This window comes from Canis aureus, chromosome 21 (assembly GCF_053574225.1).
Source record: "Canis aureus isolate CA01 chromosome 21, VMU_Caureus_v.1.0, whole genome shotgun sequence".
Lineage (NCBI taxonomy): Eukaryota > Metazoa > Chordata > Mammalia > Carnivora > Canidae > Canis > Canis aureus.
In genome coordinates, this window is record NC_135631.1 from 20,003,341 (window position 1) to 20,024,178 (window position 20,838).

A 20,838-nucleotide genomic window follows, 5' to 3' on the forward strand; every position below is an offset into this window, starting at 1 on the left:
ACTCAACCTTTCATCTAAGAACATATAATCTTTAAGAGTGACTATTACCCTCATTTTACCACCATGGCATAGAATTACAAAGATTGAACTGAAGTGAACTCAAGAGGTTATCTAATCTAGCTTCTATCTCCAAGAATGACTGCATTTTAACAAAACCAAGAGATATATCCATGTTTTCTAGTTTTCAAAATCTCCAGGGGAAGATGTTACAACTTCCCTTAGCAATTTGCTCTGGTGTGTAATATCCCTTGTTTTACTCATAATCCAAATCTGAAGATAAGAAGGAAATAAAACCTGGTTTCCTAGATTCTCAGTAAGTACTTTTATCCAGTTGTGGTTATGAGATAACCACAAAAATAAAAAGATGAAGAAATAGATATTTAAATAAGAACAATCTCCAATATCTAGTCAACTATTCACCTGGTTCAACCAACAGTCATTTTGAAAATAATCTGACATGATAAAACTATTTATACCTAAATTTATTTCATAATAAATGCCTCCCATTAGTAAGAGAAATAATTTCTAACTACTAGATGTATATTTATGAGTTCTAAAGATAATAATAGCATATATTTATTTGGAACTTTCTGGGTGCTGGCACTTCATGCATATCATATTGAATCTTCATGTCATTTCTGTGAGATAGGCACTATTGTTATTACCATTTTTTATTTTTATTTATTTTTAAAAATTTTATTTATTTATTCATGAGAGACAGAGAGAGAGAGGCAGGCAGAGACATAGGCAGAGGGAGAAGCAGGTTCCAGGCAGGGAGCCCAATGTGGGACTCGATCTGGGGACCGTGGGATCACGCCCTGAGCCGAAGGCAGATGCTCAACCACTGAGCCACCCAGGCGTCCCTATTCCCATTTTTTAGATGAAGGCTCTGAGACGGTAGGGTGTCCAAAGTCTCATAGATTCAATGACAAAGCCAGGATTAACACCTAGACAATTTACTTGTGTTTCACGGTCTCTCCAATACATACTTAATACATTTTAGTTGTTATTATTAGGTGCTTTAAGATTGGGTTGAAAAACCCTTATCTGTAAAAAAAATTTTTTTTTTCTTCAAACTTTCATTAGTTCCTCCAAATTTTTGTCAGATCAAAGATGATATGGGAAATATACACATCCCTTAAAAAAGATATATTTATATGACAAAATTTGTTTCTTAAAGTTTGCTGTATTGTTTCCTAATTTTTCTTAGACCCATCTAGATTTGCTTTTAAAAATGCGTATATATGCTTTTAAAAGGAATCTTGGTTATTTTGGCCTTTACTTACTCATTTAAGAAGCAAGGGTACTTCTAGGTCATATTATTTTTATTTTTTTTTTTTTTTTTTTTTTTTGATTTTTTTTTTTTTATTGGTGTTCAATTTACTAACATACAGAATAACACCCAGTGCCCGTCACCCATTCACTCCCACCCCCCGCCCTCCATATTATTTTTATTTTTACTTTTTTAAAAAGATTTTACTTATTTATTCATGAGAGACACAGAGAGAGAGAGAGAGGCAGAGACACAGGCAGAGGGAGAAGCAGGCTCCATGCAAGGAGCCTGACGTGGGACTCGATCCTGGGTCTCCAGGATCAGGCCTGGGCTGAAGACGGCGCTAAACTGCTGAGCCACTTGGGCTGACCCCGGTCATTTTTTTTTTTTTCAGTCTTATTATTTTTAAATAAAAAGGAGCAGATTCTAGATTTGAGCTAGATTTGATGGGCTTCAATCTAAATATTTTATAAAATATTATAAACAACTAGAATGTTCTCTAAGTGTAAACATACCTTTTAACTAAGTAAATGGTCAGCTATGTTAGCCAAAGATGATTTATGTACAGTAAGCATGCTTCTAAACAGTTAAAGTTCTGCATTTAATATAATATCTTCGTAATATTTCAGTTTATTAGTTGACACTGCTATTTTAAGGAAAAACCAACACATTTCAAAAGCCATGAAAACTTTGAAATTTAATTTATACTTTAATATTTCATACAACATTACCTTTTTTATTGTTTCCTTTCCCACTGTAATCTCATGCCCATCTTGTCCCATGCCATTCTTAAAGAACAGAATTCGGACCGAGGTCTTCTCACTAAGTTTCTTCACTCTAACAGAAAGAACAGGCTTGGTTTTCTGTCTTTTAATATCAGTAGGAAGCATCAGCCCATTCATTGTCCAAGTTACTTTCTTCATTAACAACAGATGGTCTAGAAGAGAATTTTTTTTTAAAGTCAAGTCAATATTTGGCTTCAAAACTAGAAATGGACACACCATACTTCCCTTCCCCCTCTTACCTATATCATATACACTGGCCAGTCTCCATTTAGATGCTGGTTTTCTGAAATGCTACCACCAGCTTCCCACTAACCGTGACATAAGCTGTAGCAAGCTGTCTGCTCTGATAGCCTGCATAAATCATCATTTCTGAAGGGAACAGATGTTCAGGGTATGAAAGAGTAATACCACAATTTAGTCCTAATTAAAATTCACCTTAGCATGCCTCTATCACTGATCAGATGCACTGGGCTGAAAGGCTCCATTGAAAGGGTCCAAGGTCCTTTGCTTACTACAAAACAATATGGGTCCTGAACTTTTGTGTTCTTTAGGGTTGGGGAAAATGCTTTTTTCTCCTTAATATGATTTATGATCCATGTTGTTTTAAAGATGATGACCTCCAAATAGTAACTTTATACATTATTCTTCTCCTGTGACTAGAATGAAAGTGCCTTCTAGCACATCTTTGGTGAGGGATTCAAAATATTTCACTAAAAGTGAAAATCAGCTCTGCATTAACAGTTTACTTTGACCTATGCATTTTCAAAGATGTATGTAGGAATTTATATTTCAAAACCCCCCTCATAGTAATGGCAGGGAAACTAAATTACTATGTATGACTTTGAAAATGTAAGGGTAAGAACAGAAGTGTAGTATATTGCATAGTTAGGTTGCTATTAGCATCCTTCTCTTTTCAAAAGGCATTATTTCATAAATAAATAATTTACACCTGGATTATTTTTTATTTGTACATTCAATTTATTTTAAATTATATTTTCTTTTCACATAAATTACAAAATTTATGTGATTTTACATGTACGTTGATCCCTCCCTCATCTGCTCTATATTTGTTCTAATGAGAGAAATAAAATTTTACTTGGATACAATTGAAAATAGCTGCATTTGTTTGCCCACATTTCTAAATAACCCTTCTCTATTACCATTACCTCAGACACATGGCCTCTTTGACCTAAAAATGGTACTTTATATAAAATCTGCAAGTATTGATATGAAACAAGCAAATAGTTCTGGGAACTTTGGGTCCCAGAATGGCCACCTTAAATGTTAAAAAAAAAATTGTCTTTCTCTTTCTCTCTTGTGTACATAGTCACACACATATACACGCACACATACATAAAGAGTAGGTAAAAATAAGAGCAAAACTTGCAGAATAGGGGCAGCCCTGGGTGGCTCAGTGGTTTAGTGCTGACTTCAGCCCAGGGCCTGATCCTGGAGACCCAGGATCAAGTCCCACATCGGACTCCCTGCATGGAGCCTGCTTCTCCCTTTGCCTGTGTCTCTGCCTCTCTCTCTCATTCTCTGTCTCTCTCTCTCTCTCTGTGCCTCTCATGAATAAATAAAATCTTAAAAAAAAACTTGCAGAATAAACTAAGACTATAGATATGAGTAAACCTTTGAGAAAAAATATTTTTACAGAGATTACTGCATTTAGTCATTTTGTAATCTAAAATTGATAGAAATTAGAAAATAAACTAGACATTCATGAGTTCATATGCCCAAAAGAATAGAAAACAGGTACTCAAATAAATACATGTACATGCATATTCATAGCAGCACTATTCACAACAGCCAAAAATAGTAAGTCAAATATCCACCAATGGATGAATGAACAAAATGTAGTACATACATACAATGGAATACTATTAAGTGAGGAAAGGAATGAAGTACTGATACATGCTACAATGTGGATGAACCTCAAGCCATTATGCTAAGTGAAAGTAGCCTAACATAAAAGTCAATATCCTGGGTAATTCTGTTATATGAAATATCCAGAAGAGGTAAATCCACAGAAACAAAATGCAGACTAATGGTTGCAGGTGTGGGAAGAGGGCAGAAAGGGAGAAAAATTTAATAGGTAAGAAGTTTTATTTTGGAATGATGGAAATGTTTTGAAACTAGATAGAGGAGGTGGTTGCACAACACTGTGAACGTACTGAATGCCAATAAATAGTTTACTTAGAAATGATTAATTTTGTTATGTGAATTTACCACAATTGATAAATAAGGAAGAGGAGGAGAAAGTGGGGTGGGCGTAAAACACTGATGGTTAGCTTCTCTCTGAAAATAAAAAAATCATTCTCACAGGAAAAAATAATAAATTCTTGTAGTTTGATAGTTTATCTACAATCTGGACATAACCACACACACACACAGATGCTTTGCGTAGTGAAAGGGTATAAACCTCCAAACTAGGTTTGAGTAACAACTCTCTTACTTGGTGACCCTAGATGAGTTAAAATTCTCTGATTTCATCCTATAAAGTATCCAGTGGGTACTACTCCCCTGCCTGATTAAACATTTTATTTGTTAAAGTACCTAAAGCATTGAAGGTACTCCATGAATATTGGTTTCTTCCCCCACATCCCAGAATTTCTGGGTGGACAGAATCTACCACTCAGAGTATTTGAGCAGAGAGGACTGACTACAGGGCATTGGTAATGGAAAAGATGGAGAAGCAACCAAAGGACAGTGAGGCAATCTAGAGATTGACAACTGCAAGAAACCACTCCCACATTGGGGTGCCGGGCTAGCTCAGTTGGTGGACCATGTGACTCTTGGTCTCAGGGCTGTGAGTTTGAGCCTCATGTTGGGTATAGAGATTACTTAAAAATAAATCTTAAAGAAATAAAAAAAGGGGATCCCTGGGTGGCGCAGTGGTTTGGCGCCTGCCTTTGGCCGAGGGCGCAATCCTGGAAACCCCGGATAGAATCCCATGTCGGGCTCCCGGGGCATGGAGCCTGCTTCTCCCTCTGCCTGTGTCTCTGCCTCTCTCTCTCTCTCTCTCTCTCTGTGTGACTATCATAAATAAAAAAATAATAAAAAATAAAAAATAAAAAAAAAGGAACCTCTCCCACCAAGGCCACAGGGAGGAGGTGTTGCAGGTGCCCAGATTTAGAGAATCTTACCAATAAAGGGTTTTCCCTTTTGATGACTGAGACCAGGGTCAGGATTAGGGTGAGATAAGTGAAGGGTCAACACTGCAAAACTGAAAGAAGCACACTCAGTTGTGCAAGTGCACAACCTTTAGTAAGTGCCTCCATATATTTTGTCTCACAGGTTGAGCACTCATCTTACCCTGGTCCCAGCCTCTTTCCTCTATGCAGACTAACTAAATTCTATTAAAATAATGCTATTAACTGGACACTGTTTCATATGATTTATCGATATTAACTCATGAAGTCCTCTCAAAAAGCTTATGTGGTAGAAAATATCATTATCTTCATCTACAGATGAAGAAACTGAGGCACAGAGAAGTTAAATAACTTGAGCAAAATCTTGCAGCTGGCAGGTGATTGCACCGGAATATGAATTGAGTTCTAGAAACTGAACTTTTTTTAAAAAAAGATTTTGGGATCCCTGGGTGGCTCAGCGGTTTAGTGCCTGCCTTTGGCCCTGGGCATGATCCTAGAGCCCCGGGATCGAGTCCCACGTTAGGCTCCCTGCATGGAGCCTGCTTCTCCCTCTGCCTATGTCTCTGCTTGCTCTCTCTCTCTCTCTCTCTCTCTCTCTCTGTGCGTCTCTCATGAATAATAAGTAAAATCTTTTAAAAATAAAAATAAAAAAAGATTTTATTTATTTAGGTAATCTCTACACCCAAAGTGGGGCTCAAACTCACAAGCCTGAGATTAAGTGTTGCACACTCTACTGACTGGCATCCCTAGACTCTACCATATATTTTATACTGTTATCAAACAAAATTTCACATATTTCCACACAAATTGGACATACTCTTCACATTTCTTATTCCTATCAGTGTTTCCACTTCTTTCACAGTTGTCCATTATCTCAGGGAGATCTTGAACCCTTCCTCCCAGCCATTTCTCTCCAATCAATTGCTTAGTCATTCGATGATATTTTTTGGGTGTCCATTCATCAATGCACCAGAGAGATAGTTGTGAACAGGAAAGATTACGTGATCCTGGGGAAAGAAACAGTAGAAGGTGTCCCTGAAGAGATGACATCTGAGTAGACAGGCTTGTACAATGAGAAGTCAGTCATGAAAATATGGGTGGAAAGAGTACTGGAGGCAGAATAATAATCAAGCACAAAGCCTCTTACATGAGAATGAACTTGGCATGTTTGAGAAAGAAAAACAAAGTTTGGATAGATAGAGAATGTATATGTATAAAGCCAAAGGATAGAAAGAGGCCAGATTGTGTAGAACAGGATAAAGGGTCTGGATCTTATTCTGGATGTAAAGGGAAGCTATTGGAAGGTTCTCAGCAGGGCACTGTATAGACTATAGCAGAGAATAGATGACACTGGTAGTTTTCCCCCACCAAATTCCTTTTATCAGGCTAGTGGACCCAAACTCCAGCTGCTGAGTCGTAGCCTATAACACCTCACAACTGCATTCTTCTCCTGAGAACAGCCTTTGGCTGAAGGAATCAGCCACCTACCCAGGAAATGTCTGTGAGGTGATGGTCTCTTAGCAAGGGGTCCAGTCCACAGTCAAGGACTGACTGACTGGGGGACATAATAGCCAGTCCCCTGGCTTTAAGGAGGGGCAACTCTCACTCCAAATTGAGGCTGGACTTCAGCTGAACACAGGGCGTGATCGAAATTCTTCCTCTATTCTGTTGTTTCCCTCACTAAGTCCCTTGTACAAAAATCCCCATCTCAGGTGCTGCTTGGAGGGAACCTGACCTGAAACAGAGTCAAAGAAGAGAAACCTCCTCTTGCTATCTTTCTTCACAGTAAGCCTTAAAAACATCCTTCCTTTCCATTTCCAGCCGGCCCCTAATTGTATTTTATTTTCCTCCATTATATCTGACATCCTATATTCCAATTATAGCTGAATTTCCTTAAAACATCAATTTTATTGGGATGCCTGGGTGGTTTAGTGGTTGAGTGTCTGCCTTTGGCTCAGGGAAGTCCCGCACCGGGCTTCCCACATGGAGCCTGCTTCTCCCTCTGCCTTTGTCTCTGCCTTTTTCTCTCTGTATCTCTCATGAATAAATAAATAAAATCTAAAAAAAAACAACAAAAAAAAAAACCACCACCACCACCAACAAAAAAACACACATCAATTTTATTATTGCCTGAAGAAGAAGTTCTTGGAGCTAACTTTTGAAGTTCTCCATTAGTCAATCATCAAGTCTGTCAGGTAGTCAGCAAATACTTATTAAATCCATCCTATGTGTCAGACCCTGTGCAAGGAATATGAAAAAGACGTATTCCCTTGCCTAAACTTCTGTTTAATGGAAGAGTTTACTGACAATCTGACACTATCCAAACTTTTCGGTCTTCATCTTATCCTGGCTTAAAGCACTATTATACCTAAGCCAATCTGCTCATTATCCCCTGAGTATACCAAGGGCATATATAAGTCCATTCTTCACCTATTCAGACTCAAGTCCACCTCAAAATCCGGTTTAAGATATTCCTTTAGTGTTCCAGCCCACAATGATCTATAATCTCTCTGAATCCTTAGAGCATTGCAGTCTATTATTACTTACCCATATATTCATTCATTCAGTAATGTTTTAGAACACACCACATTTCAGGTGCTGTATTACATATTAAGGAAAGAGCATAAATGATCTGAAATTATGTAAATATTTCATAAATATAGATCCTATTTCTGTTTCCATACTTAACCCCATTGAAGGTAGGATTCAAGCCCATATTTATTATTCTTTGCTCCTATACCTGCACATGGTATAGTTACTAGATGTTAACTTTCCTGTGCATTTAAATGCTTGATTGATAAAATTTAATTTTATGTCACCTTATGTAACATATCAGTTATGCAAAATAAACTTTATTGCCTGTATATACATATATATACCATTTTTATTCTCTATATCCCCCCAGTATGAACATAAATATGATTTATCTACCACCTTGATGTTCATCGATTACCACAATGGTAGAGAATTTCTTCAAGAAAGAAGAAACCTGCTAAGGAGAACTGGTTGGCAAAATGAAGGTCTAGGAATGGAGTATACTTAAGGAGTATATTTAATGGAGTATGTTTAAGGTAAGTGCTACATATTCCTCAAGACTAATTTGGGGTAGAGCGTCATCTCTCTTAAAAACTCTTCTCTTAAACACCCTTCCCTTCTACTCTTTGTGAAGATGTCTGTCTACCACTGACACTCTCCCCTGTACTATCATCAACATTTTATGCTTACCTAGTACACGGAGTAGGTGCTTAGTAAGTGCTGCGTGAATTAATGAAATAAGGCTACCTTTTATTTAACATAACTTATTCCAATAAAAGGAATATATTCATAATTCTATTATCTGTGACCGTCTTTAAAAAAAATTATTTATTAATGAGAGAGAGAGAGAGAGGCAGAGACACAGGCAGAGGGAGAAGCAGGCTCCATGCAGGGAGCCTGACGTGGGACTCGATCCTAGATCTCCAGGATCAGGCCCTGGGCTGAAGGACACTAAACCGCTGAGCCACCGGGGCTGCCCTATCTGTGAACTTCTAAGGACACTTCACTCACTTAAAAAACAGCCTAAAATAAAAATAGATCATATTTTTGAATTTTCAAGTCAGTTTTCTGAAAGAATTCTTGATGAGTCTAGGAAAAACACATAATATAGTAAATTTGAAAATAAATTTGAAAATATCATTTATAACATAAAATACTTTCCAGATCTTTGTTGATACTGATAAATGTGGAAAGACTATTGGAAATATATAAAAGTTTTTATATAAATAAAGATGTTTAAGGTAACCTGAAAGAAGCCTAATAAAATAGTATTAATGATGACTGAAATGTATTAATAATATAGTAAACAAGCAGCATAGCCTAGTATTTAAAAGCATGGGTTCTGAAGCCAAACTCCCTAGATATGAATCTTAACTTTGCCTCTTACTAACTCTGTAACCTTGGGGGAAAAAAAACTCAGTCAATGTCATTTGCTTTAGTTTTCTTAAATGAAAAATGGGAATAGTAATATTAATTTCCTTTTTTTATACGGATGGAAAGAACTTCTACAGATAAAACACATGTGTAAATATGAAACTGTAAATGGTGACATTTTTATTATCTTCATGATTTTCATCAAGAACTTAACATATAGAGAGCAATGTATTAAGTGCTTTGTATACATTAACTCATTTTATCTTCATAATCTCAGGAGGTAGGTTACATTATCATCTCTATTTTATAGACGAGGAAAATGAGACCTGGAGAAATCAAGCAAGTTGATCTCTAACATCCATCCATTAAGTAGGTCAGAAATCATACACACCCTGAACAATTCTGGAGCCTGCTATATTAACCATGACACTGCAAAAAGTAATAAAAGATTCCACCAGTTTAAAATGGACTAGATATCCCATACTTCTTATTTTCCTACATTCTATCATAGTTCCATCTTAGCACCATCTAAAAAGCAGCTGCCCTCAGTGCCTATAATTTGGTCAAAATGTCCTTATGAGGGCAGCCCAGTGGCTCAGCGGTTTAGCGCCACCTTCAGTCCAGGGCGTGATCTTGGAGTCCTGGGATCAAGTCCCAAGTCGGGCTCCCTGCATGGAGCCTGCCTCTCCCTCTGCCTGTGTCTCTCTGCCTCTGTCTCTCTCTCTCATTCTGTGTCTCTATGAATAAATAAATAAATCTTTTTTTTAAATGTCCTTATGAAAACTACTGTGACTCCTTCACAAACCTTTATGTCTGTTGTCAATCAGAGCAGTTTGAATAAGGTTTCTCAACCTTGGCAAGTATTGATACTTCTTTGTTCTTTGTAGTGTGGGTTGTCTTGTGCATTATGGAATGTTTGGTACCATCCCTGACCTACACTCATCGGATGCCAGTAGCATGTTCCCAGTTAAACAACCAAAAATGTTGGTATCGTGTATATATGTATGATACAAATATGCATCATGAAGGACAGCCCAGGTTAGGAAGAAGCAAAAAAGGTATAGGCTTGGGACACCTGGGTGGCTCAGTGGTTGAGCACCTGCCTTAGGCTCAGGTCATGATCCTGAGGTCCTAGGATAAGTCCCACAACAGGCTCCCCGCAGGGAGCCTTGCCTCTCATTCTGTCTCTCATGAATAAACAAAATTTTTTAAAAAGTCATAGGCTTAGTACATTACAATGCATTGGCTTCAGAATTGTAAAACCTTGGGGTTGAAAGAAACTAAAAATTATTGACTCTAGCCACCTGCTTCATTTACTCAATTATTCATTTAACAAACATGCACTGAGTGCCTATCACATGTTCCCTGCCTGCACAGAGGGGACCTCAAAGAGTTCTCAGTCTGTTGGGGAAGACAATAAAGGAAAACAAACACAAAATATGGCAGGTGCGTGGTCAGAGGTCTCCACAAAGTATTGAGGGAATAGAGAGCAGGGACACCTGCCACAGCTTATGGTAGCCAAGAAAGGCTCCCCAAAGGAAGGACATAAGGTAGGACTTAAAGGACACACAGAGTGGACAAAAGAGTCAGAACATAATCCAGATAGCAGAAATGATGTAAAGACCCAGAGTTATGCAATAATATGATGGACCATTGGGAGGAAGCTAAACACACAGCGGATAGAAATGGAGCAAGGAATGTGGGAAGTAGTCCCATCAGAGCCTGCACACAATGCTTAGAATACTCACACTACCCAAAGCAGACCATTCCATCTTTTAGATGATTGAGACTATTGGAAAAATCTTCCTTAAATGTAAGGCAAAATCTACTTCTCCAGGAAACAAAGCTATTGGGATAAAGTGAGGAAAAGGCCAGGTCTAAAGCAGCATGTCTCAAAATATGAGCCAGCTGGAGAATTAGGGAACCCTCATATTTAGCAACACAAAGTGATTCTTCTCTACATCACAGCTCTAGGGCCATATGCCTTCACATGAAGAAACGTGGTGAGGGCTGACAGCCAGTGTAAGCATTATTATATACAGAGGCAAGAAGAAAAACAGAATCTTCTTTTTTTAAAAAAGCAAGAGATTTTTTTAAAGTAAATTCTACCCCCAAATGGGGATCAAACTCCTGACTCCAAGGTCAAGAATCACACACTCTTAAAAAAAAAAGTCACTTGCTCTACCGACTGAGCCAGCCCAGTACCCTCCAAAAAACAGAATCTTGACTCTTCCATTCCAGCATGGAGAACTTTAAGATGCTCAGCAAAGACGTGACTAGGTTTTATCCCTGGTGAGGAAGAGAATTAAGCAAGGCTGGGAGTGGATAGAAGGAAAAGAAATCAAATGGTAAGGGGATGGCTGGGTAAGTGGGGCAGGTAACCAAGTCGAGTATTAAAACAAAAAAGCGTTATCTAAACCACTTTGTATTTTGCAGAAAATGAAGTGCTAACTTTCTCACCTCAAAACCCTGGTATCCTTCCCAGGGTGAGGCTATCTGCCTTTATAAAAATTAAAAAGCCTCTTCACCTAACCCCCATGTTGGAATTGGAAAAAAGTGAGTCTAGCTCCACAGTCCTTAGCTGTGCACAATAGAGGGCAGTAGCCTCGAACCTTCCCAAAGGTCACACTACCTCCTCTTTCTTCCTTACTTTCAATAATAGCTAACAAGCACTGACTATATGCAAGGTACCAGGAGAAATACAAAGTGAAGTATTAAATGAAAGAAGAGAGGACCCCCCCCCCCCAACACCAAAAGAATGATTGAAGGGAGATAATGGGCAAGAATGGGCATTCCTGAGAGGATGTAAGAGGGCTGAAAATCTCAGATCTACAGGTTCCTGGGAGAATCTTTTATCCCAGCACTCCACTTCTGACCATTGTCTGGTCTCAGACAAGCATTAGCATAACCATTAGCCTCTCTGCAATGTAATTATTCTTGGGCTGGCTTACTCTGGCCCCCTGCCAAACAGGAACATTCACAAATCTACATATGAATTTGGGGTAGGGGATTTTTAATATACTCTTCCTGAACATCCACTCACTGTTTACAGCTGCTGCTCTGATGCAGTCTATTTCCACCCCCCTGGCAACCACCTCCTTGAAACACTGATCATACTGATGGTTTACCGTGGTTTACCATGGTACCTATTTCCCTCGGTCCTTCATTCATCCACTGAACAGCATTTACTGAGCATCTATTAAGTGCCAGACCCTGTGACAGAAAATGAATAAGGTGAATAAGGAAGCCATGGTTTCTTCCCCTAAGCTAACTTGATCTAGAGGAGACAGCACTTATTTCACTAGCAATTACAAATCTGATGATTACCAAAGAGGACACTGAGAATGCAATGGGAGCTTATCCTTACTAATGGGAGCTTCCCCAGACTAGGACCAAATACAATACCTATCCATATATGAATTCTACAGCAGGATCCTTGGAGTTCTACTTTGGAGAGTTCTGGAATCTCTACCTTTTTGACAGTAGAAGCAAAGACTCAGTCCCTATACATCCGATTGCCAAAGAAGGGATCCTAGACTCACCTCATCTTCTCCTTTAAATTTGCTGGTCACACTTAATGGGTTCCAAAGCAGTCACAATCAGAATTGTCCCTGTCTTCCTCTCCTCAGGCACTTCTCTCTAGTAAGTTAAGCGACCGCTAGGACAAAGTTGGAGGCTGTACTCCAGGGAAAGCTCATTATAACTTTGGAAAATACCTCCCCGAAGGGCCATATCCCAGATACTCAGGAATTGCCAGAGTCCTCTTGACTATTTGTACATGTTCTCTCCTGCAGCACTCAGGAAATTTTGTACTCCAACCATAGGTTCTATTTTATTTTGAAGAATCTACATTTTATTTTATTTTCACAGTTTTGTTTATAACCTAATCATGAAAAGATAAAGCACTTTCTAACCTATGTCTATGGTAGAAGGTTTACCTATAATATCATTACATTTTCTCAGTCTACTTCAAAAAACCCAATGTCTCTCACAAAATTAAATAAATCTGAGTGCTCTCCACATTGTAATTTTGCATTTTGCATGTGCCAGGCAAAATAATACTACCTTCTGTCACCAAAATAAAAGCAGCGCATTTACAACTTCAAATCCATGAGCTTATTAAAAATCTTATTTTTAAAAATTCATTCTCTTGTAGTTGGGCAATAAACTTGAAAATACTTTAATGCTCTGATTGTCAAGTAGGTATAGATAATGACATTAAATATGAATAAGCACATCATTTCATGGGTGCAAGATAAGTTTATAAAATATAAATGCTCTGACAGTAAGAAAACATACTGCTATACTCAATTATATCATCTGTTCAAAATACAATTGGTTCTATGTTTGGTAAATAGAATAATCCAGGTCACATTCCTGTGTTCAACTGAGTTTCTAGTCCCTCCCTTTTCTCTAAATACTTGTGTTGTTTCTGCATGTTCTTAAGTGTCATCATGTATTGCTATAGGCATGATGGCTATATTTAACTAATAATGACAGTGGTTGTCATTAGATTTTAACTCAGTAACACTAGTCTGACATATCATTTGAAGTATGTCTTCAATTTAAATTTGATTAAAATTACAAACATCCCATCTATTGTGCCAATCAAAATGTTGTCACCCTTTCCCTGAACTTTTCTATGAACTTTCTTGAAATAAGTTATGGCAGTTTAAAGTGAAGGCTAGCCTTGGGTCATAAACATATTTTAAAAAATGACTCTTGGAATAGAGCAGAGCAAGGCCATTTGGGGCTCCTTTTTAAAAAAACTTGAGTTTGACTTACATTCTAAACAAATTCTGAAGGCAAAAAGCACAATATAGTGAGAGTTCAAAGGCTCTAATTTGGATTCCTATATCATGCTATGTACACCAGTGCTCAGCAGAGATTTTATTTTATTTTATTTTTAAGATTTTATTTGTTTATTCATGAGAGACACAGAGAGAGAGGCAGAGACATAGGTAGAGAGGGAAGCAGGCTCCACACAGGAAGGCTGATGTGGGACTCGATCCTGGGACTCCATCCTGGGACTCCAGGATCACGCCCTGGGCCAAAGGCAGGCGCTAAACTGCTGAGCCACCAGGGATCCCCCTCAGCAGGGATTTTAACTTGGTTTTGTGCATTTTAAGATTGCAGACCTAGCAAAACTTTTGGTAGTAAAATCAGGTTCTTGTGACAACTTGCATGAAAAGCTGGTGGAAATATGCCTGACGAGAGAGAGCAAAAGAGGGAAAATAAATAAAGATCAGGTGGAAATACAATGTTTTAGACACCTATTATATATGGCAGTCTTTTATATACATCATTATATTTACTCTTCCTAATAATGCTGTGAGGTGTCTACTATTGGGTTCAATTTGTGAATAAGAAAATTGAGACTTAGAGAGGTTAAGTGCCTTGCCTAGGTCCACACTGTAGTTTGCTTCCCTGGCGGTAATGAAGAAAGCAGAGATAATTGTTTTTTTTGTTGTTTTCCTGAATCTAGCTAGCTATTCTGGGGAGGGAGGAGTGCACACAGGGTTCTGATTAACAACCTTGGGATTTTAATAGCAATTGGAATCTTAGTTATGTTTAAGAAATGCTATTCTCAGTGTTCTGTTCAGACCAGGCATTTATAGACATTTAATTTTCAAATAATTTATCTTTCTTTCAAATCAAAGATAATATCTAATAATCCTTTAAGATATTGTTACCTCAGTTTTACAGGTAAGGTCACTGAAGCACAAAACAACCTATTCAAGGACATATAAGAGAGACTAGAATCTTGCGAGATCATCTGACTTCAAGTCTAGTGTTCTTGCCACTAAATAATAATGCATTTCTCATGTCTTTCCTAATAGATGTCTGAAAGCTTTAAAAACTAATGGTCTAAAAGGCAAGCCGCTGAAAGAAGACCTGCCTAAAAGATTTGATTTACCGTTTACTACAAATGCCTGTTTCATTTGACAAATTACCTCCTTTTGTTTCCATGACATTGTTTGTTCCAATACCACCCTTTTGATTTTCTTTAAAACACCACTGTCAATAAATACCTTATATAGCTCTTTACATATTTATTGTCTTTGCTCCTTCTACCCCACTAAAGTCTATAAGACCTCTGTCTTGTTCACGCCATCATCTTAAGATTAGAGCAATGCCTGGCACGCTATGGGGACTCAATAAATACTATGATTGAATGAATGAATGGTCATTCTTTATTTTTCTGCCTCCTTAGATAGAGAACTACATTTTTTTTAAATCTCCCACATACTCTCTCAACTCTAGTCAGGGAGATATTCTCTCTGTCTACTTTTACCCCCACATAGCAACAATTCTAGGTGATAAAACAGTATTTATTACCCTTCTGAGTTAGTTCATGCTCTGTGAGAATTAAAATTTATCTGGTTTCTTTGCAGCTACAACAGAAGGACCTTATCCAAACTCCTTACGGTCAGATGTAATCCCTTAAATAGAATTTTTGGATTCAAAGTGTTAATACAGTGCATGTATCCTAATAGTGCATAGATCATCTATTATGTAATGCATCCAGCAAGGTATAGGGTAGCAGCCCATAATCAAACAGTATTTTTCAACAAACCAAGTGGTTAACTACATAAGGTTCTCTTACCAAAGGCATGAAAAAAATTGTTTTGTCTTCTGAAATTTTGGATTTTGGAATTGCATAGAAGACATTATGGAGTTGTTAGCACTAACTTAAGAATTGTGAATAGTAAATATAATACCCTTAAAGCACATAACTCAGTGCTTGACATGCAGAAAGTATTCAAATTATCAGGACAGCTATAGGTTTGCAGGCCCCCTCACTAAACAGGTGTTCATGACTATGTCAAGGATTTACATGATTCTCAGTGATTTGGTAATTTACAGAGATGCTGCTTCATGCATGCTCTTGATTTGCCTATTAGCTAAGGACAGTTTTTGGAGGGTCCATCTCCCACAATAGACTTCATCTGTTTACAGGGTAAAGGTATTCTTTTTTTTTTTTTTAAAGACTTTATTTATTTATTCATGAGAGAGAGAGAGGCAGAGACACAGGCAGAGGGAGAAGCAGGCTTCATGCAGGGAGCCCAACATGGGACTCGATCCCAGGTCCCCAGGATCCCACCCCGGGCCAAAGGTGGCGCTAAACTGCTGAGCCACCAGGGCTGCCCAGGGTAAAGGTATTCTACATACTTATTTATAGGTTTTAAACATTTGGTATAGGGAAATAAATAAAATATATGCCAAAGCTTTATCCTCACTTGTAGAAATAGATTAAAGAATCATGTGCTGGGGTGTCTGGGTGGCCAGTCAGTTAAGCATCTCGGTTCAGGTCATGCTCTCAGGGTTGGGCTCCATGCCAAACGTGGAGCCTCCTTTTTTTTTTTTTTTTTAAGATTTTATTTATTCATGAAAGACAGAGAGGCAGAGGGAGAAGCAAGCTCCATGCAGGGAGTTCCATGCAGGACTTGATCCCGTGTCTCCAGGATCTGGCCCTGGGCTGAAGGCAGCACTAAACCACTGAGCCACCTGGGCTGCCCCAAACATGGAGCGTCTTTGAGATTCTCTCTCTCCTTCTCCCTTGGCCTCTTCCTTTCCCACCCCTACCGAAAGAATCATGTGCTATCTCAGAAGAAATTAAGGGTTTTTTCTCTATCTAATGTCATATTCTTGTTTTCAAATATATGCAGCTAAGTGGGAGATAAAGTGGACTAACAAATAATCTCTCCTAATACAAATACTATTCAAATGATATGGTAACAAGGAATTTGGGAAAGCCCACCCTAACTCCTGTGGTAGTTGCTCAAATGGAGTAGTGCTCCCCCCACAGGTGATCATCACAAAGCCCAATATTAGCTTCAGCGGACCACAGCAGTCCTTGGGACAGTCAGCACTAAAACATTGTCTTGAGATCTAGCCTCAAAAATAGCAAGGTATGATTTGAGGCAGGTGGTGGGTTATTTCTTGAAACTTGTGCTTTTAACACAACCATTTAAAAATCAACAAATTCAGGAGACACATAATGGAACAAAATATAATGCAGGAATCCAGGTTCATTAAACTAATGCATTTTTTGAAAAACAAACTATGACAGAATATTTCATTATTGACGCAGACAGGAGAAAAAGTGTTATGCTGCTATTTAGAATGTGTCTTGTGTGTCGTGGAATTGAAATATTTCCAAATCATCAATAATTAAAATGATGAGAATCCATCATTTCACTGACATTTACTTCTACATGAAAAGATGGCCTATTTTAAATGTGCTCACACATATTCTTGTCAATCACAAGCTGTCACAGCAAATTATTTCATTTTGTAGATCACATGGCAGTTAGCAGAAAATCTCTAGGTTTAAATTTAGATCTTAGGTGTAGTAGCAAGAACTCTTTTCATGGATTTTTTTCTGTGACTACATCTTCACAATACAGTATATTAAAGATGTAAAATCTTATTCATAGTACTCAGTTTCACTTCTAGTTAACAAAGCTCAGGACTGAAATGAATCACTGTAAGTGATAGCTCTAAAAGCCAAACAGTAGAATAGAATATATAAGAAAGAAAGAAAATATAAAACTAAAAAAAAGAAAAATTAAGCAATCAGAACTTTACACAATGGAATTTGGACCTAACTCATTAGTTTTTTTTTTTTTTTTTCTCTCATCTTCTTTAAGACATTAAGCAATTGCAGGCCATTTCTTATGCTAGGTTGGCACTGCCTACAGCTTCTAGGAGTTACAAAGGAGCTAGACTCTTCTGGTGTAAGAATTTTCACTGTACCCATTAAAGAAGATTCAGGAAATGGTGAATAAAACTAAGTTCATGCCCAAGGATCTGAAAACTTTTAAAATGTGTCTTCGAACAATTCATTGACTATATCTCCACAATTCTAGCAGATTTCATAGATTTCAGAATCTTCAAATGGCACAAATATATGACCAAATTAGGACAGTTGATCTTCATCAACAGTCTTTATAAAAAAAGATCCCATTTTTCTCATACGTAATCTTCTACTTAGGCATTTAACTTCAAAATGTAAGAATTATTCTAATAGTACATTTCAACAGGGAATGCTTCGTGTCAGTCTTGACCTTGGCTTGACCTCTATAAGAAAGCTTTGTGTTTCGAGGTATGTGATGAATAGCTCTCTGGCTTTCTATTAAATCCAGTGGCACTAACTGTCAACAGTGGTACTCAAAAGGGAATAGTAAAGTAGTTAAAAATCAGAGATGTTTCTTAGGTCTTTTTCAACTCTAATAAATCTGGAAATAGGTCTCAGGCAATTTTTACTACCTACACTGCTTTTCCAAAGAATAAGAAAACAATGAAGTATGAAAATATAATTGTCAAAATATATGTAGGCTTATTTGGACTTGTACCAGAAATAATGTAAATTTTCCTTTGGAGGACCCATTTGATTTACGTTGTTGAATAAGGTTCTCAGTTTTAAGGATTTATAACTTATTTACTCAACTTAAGCTCTTTAAAGACCAAGACTTCTATCCCTAAGCCAGGACTGTATACATAGCAGGTACCTAATAAAATACTTATTGGTTTAAATTTAGATTGAACTGAATTTAATATCAGAGATGAAAGAATAATGTAAAAAAGAAGTCAGACTACAAGTTCCTTTTTTTATCTGAACTGGCCTAGTATCTGGCATGTAGTAGGCTCTCAATGAATGTTTGCTGAATGAATGAAAATCCTTATATTAGGGTAATGACCAATTACTGATTCTAATGCCTGTTGCTTAATCGCATATAAAATACACATATTCAAGTGGAAAGATACAATAGGAACACTCAGTTCTGCCAGCTGTTTCCCCCCCTGTTTACCTTTAGAATGCCTCCTTACTCTAAATTTATCTACTACCTTCAAAGCTATTAATACATGTCTTATTTTTATGGTATACTCAAAGTAAGTTGGCAAATTATTGATTATCTACAAAACACATGCAAGAAAGGTAATTTTACCTTGACTTGAATAAGTACAGATGAATATGTGGGATTATATGTGAAATCTCCCTACACTTCTCTCAAATTATTTAATTCAAGTTAAAGACTATACTATGCATATATAATATTTATTTACATTTATATTCTTAAGGTTCTGGAAGAAACCAAGTATCAGTCTCTAGGCTTATAGGCTTATCTATGAGCTTAACTTAGACAAGTGGCTTTTTCCTCACTATACTTATCCTAGGTCTTTTTAATGGACATGTGATATGCTAGTCTGTGTCCAAGCTCACCTACAATTTCTTTTCTCAAAAGACAAGGCACATCTGCCACCTGCTCTACTCCGTGTCCCAGCAACAACTGTCGAGCAGCATAAAGATTGATTATCAGTCAAAAACCATTGCACAACACCAGATTTTGGTGGGTTAAGCTTGCTGATCCAGCAAGAGATGGTGTGAAATTTTCAGGAGTGTGTGCCAACATTTTGGTGCTAAAAGAACAGCAGTGCATGTCACAGTGAAACACAGCCAAAGATATGCAGACAAAGCAGAGAAGTTTTTTTTTGTTCTGGACTTGGCTTTAAAAAGGATAAAAGAGAAAACAAAAAGTAGGAGGAAATTAGTTTGTATATTTAAAAATCATCCACCAGACTAGTCATGTGTGTAACACTGTTATTTTAGGCATACATGTCCAGAAAAATTTCTAAGAAGTTAGCTATAAATAATTTTTATGTAACTCTTCTATAATACCATTATCATATGAAAGGCAAGTATTTCTTATTAATAAAAATAATCAAAGATTTTCAGGAAGCACTTATTATAAATATATGTAAATATAAAAATAGTCTCAGAAACATTTACCCAGAAAGACTCGTGCTTTTATACAAGATGATTTATATAAATGATTCAATGAAACAATATAAAAGAAGTCATAGTTTAAGTTAAATCAAGGTTTGAAAAACATATGGTTCTATATACTCTTGCATAGGTAATTTTTAGAGAGTATTGTAGCAACAAGTTTCTTTATCTTGAACTTTCTACTGTATTCAAGAAATTATTTCCTGGTGATCAAGTATTTTCAAAGAGATAGAAATCCTAGTATCATCTTATATAAGAACATTAATAGAGGAAGAGTTTTCATCACCTCATCTGTAATGAACTCCAGAATTACTTTTCATCCACTTATGCAATTACTGCCTAGACTTGTCCTTGATTCACCAGCTTTGTAGCAGTTGCAGAAAAAAATACTTCTAATAAGGTATTAAAAGTATAGAGGAATACAGACAAAGTTCTTATGTCATTTAAACGTGATTACCACATACAGCACTCTATAACAGACTATGGTACGAAATGCTTATAAGAATATTCTTAGATAGTACTTTTGTTTCTTTCTTCAAATGTATTCTTTCCCACTGAAGAAAGATAAATGTCTGTCTTATTTTAGAAAATCACATTTCTGAAATCTTAAGAACAAGGAACTGAAAAAAAAACCTTACCAGCAAATATGCCTAAAATACATAGATTTTTATTTTGTGTATTTATTACTATAAACATAAATTACATATATATGTATGTGTATACACACACACACACATCTCAAGGTTTAAAAAGTCAAGTTGCAGTATTTACCTTATGAAAAATTTTGTTAGGAAAATCCATGTATGTAAGAATTATATGTTCATTCTGACAACATTTTCATAGTTATGTTAATGCTATCTGAAAAAAGACCAAGGGTGTAAATGAATAAAATGCTACTTGAAACTTTGAACTATTTTCTGAGAGAAT

At 37.0% G+C, this 20,838-nt stretch overlaps 1 protein-coding gene across 23 annotated transcripts in view; it reads right to left on the reverse strand.

Annotated features, from left to right (window-relative positions):
* The window catches only part of DCDC1 (doublecortin domain containing 1), a 483,101-nt gene that overhangs the window by 424,870 nt on the left and 37,393 nt on the right, over window positions 1-20,838 (reverse strand). For 22 of the 23 annotated variants that reach the window (XM_077863419.1, XM_077863438.1, XM_077863436.1 and 19 more), the window contains one exon: window positions 2,005-2,210. In XM_077863419.1, the coding sequence (XP_077719545.1) occupies window positions 2,005-2,210 (206 nt within the window). Of the gene's footprint in view, window positions 1-2,004; window positions 2,211-20,838 lie in introns of those variants that run through there. The other variant, XM_077863442.1, reaches the window with a different exon arrangement.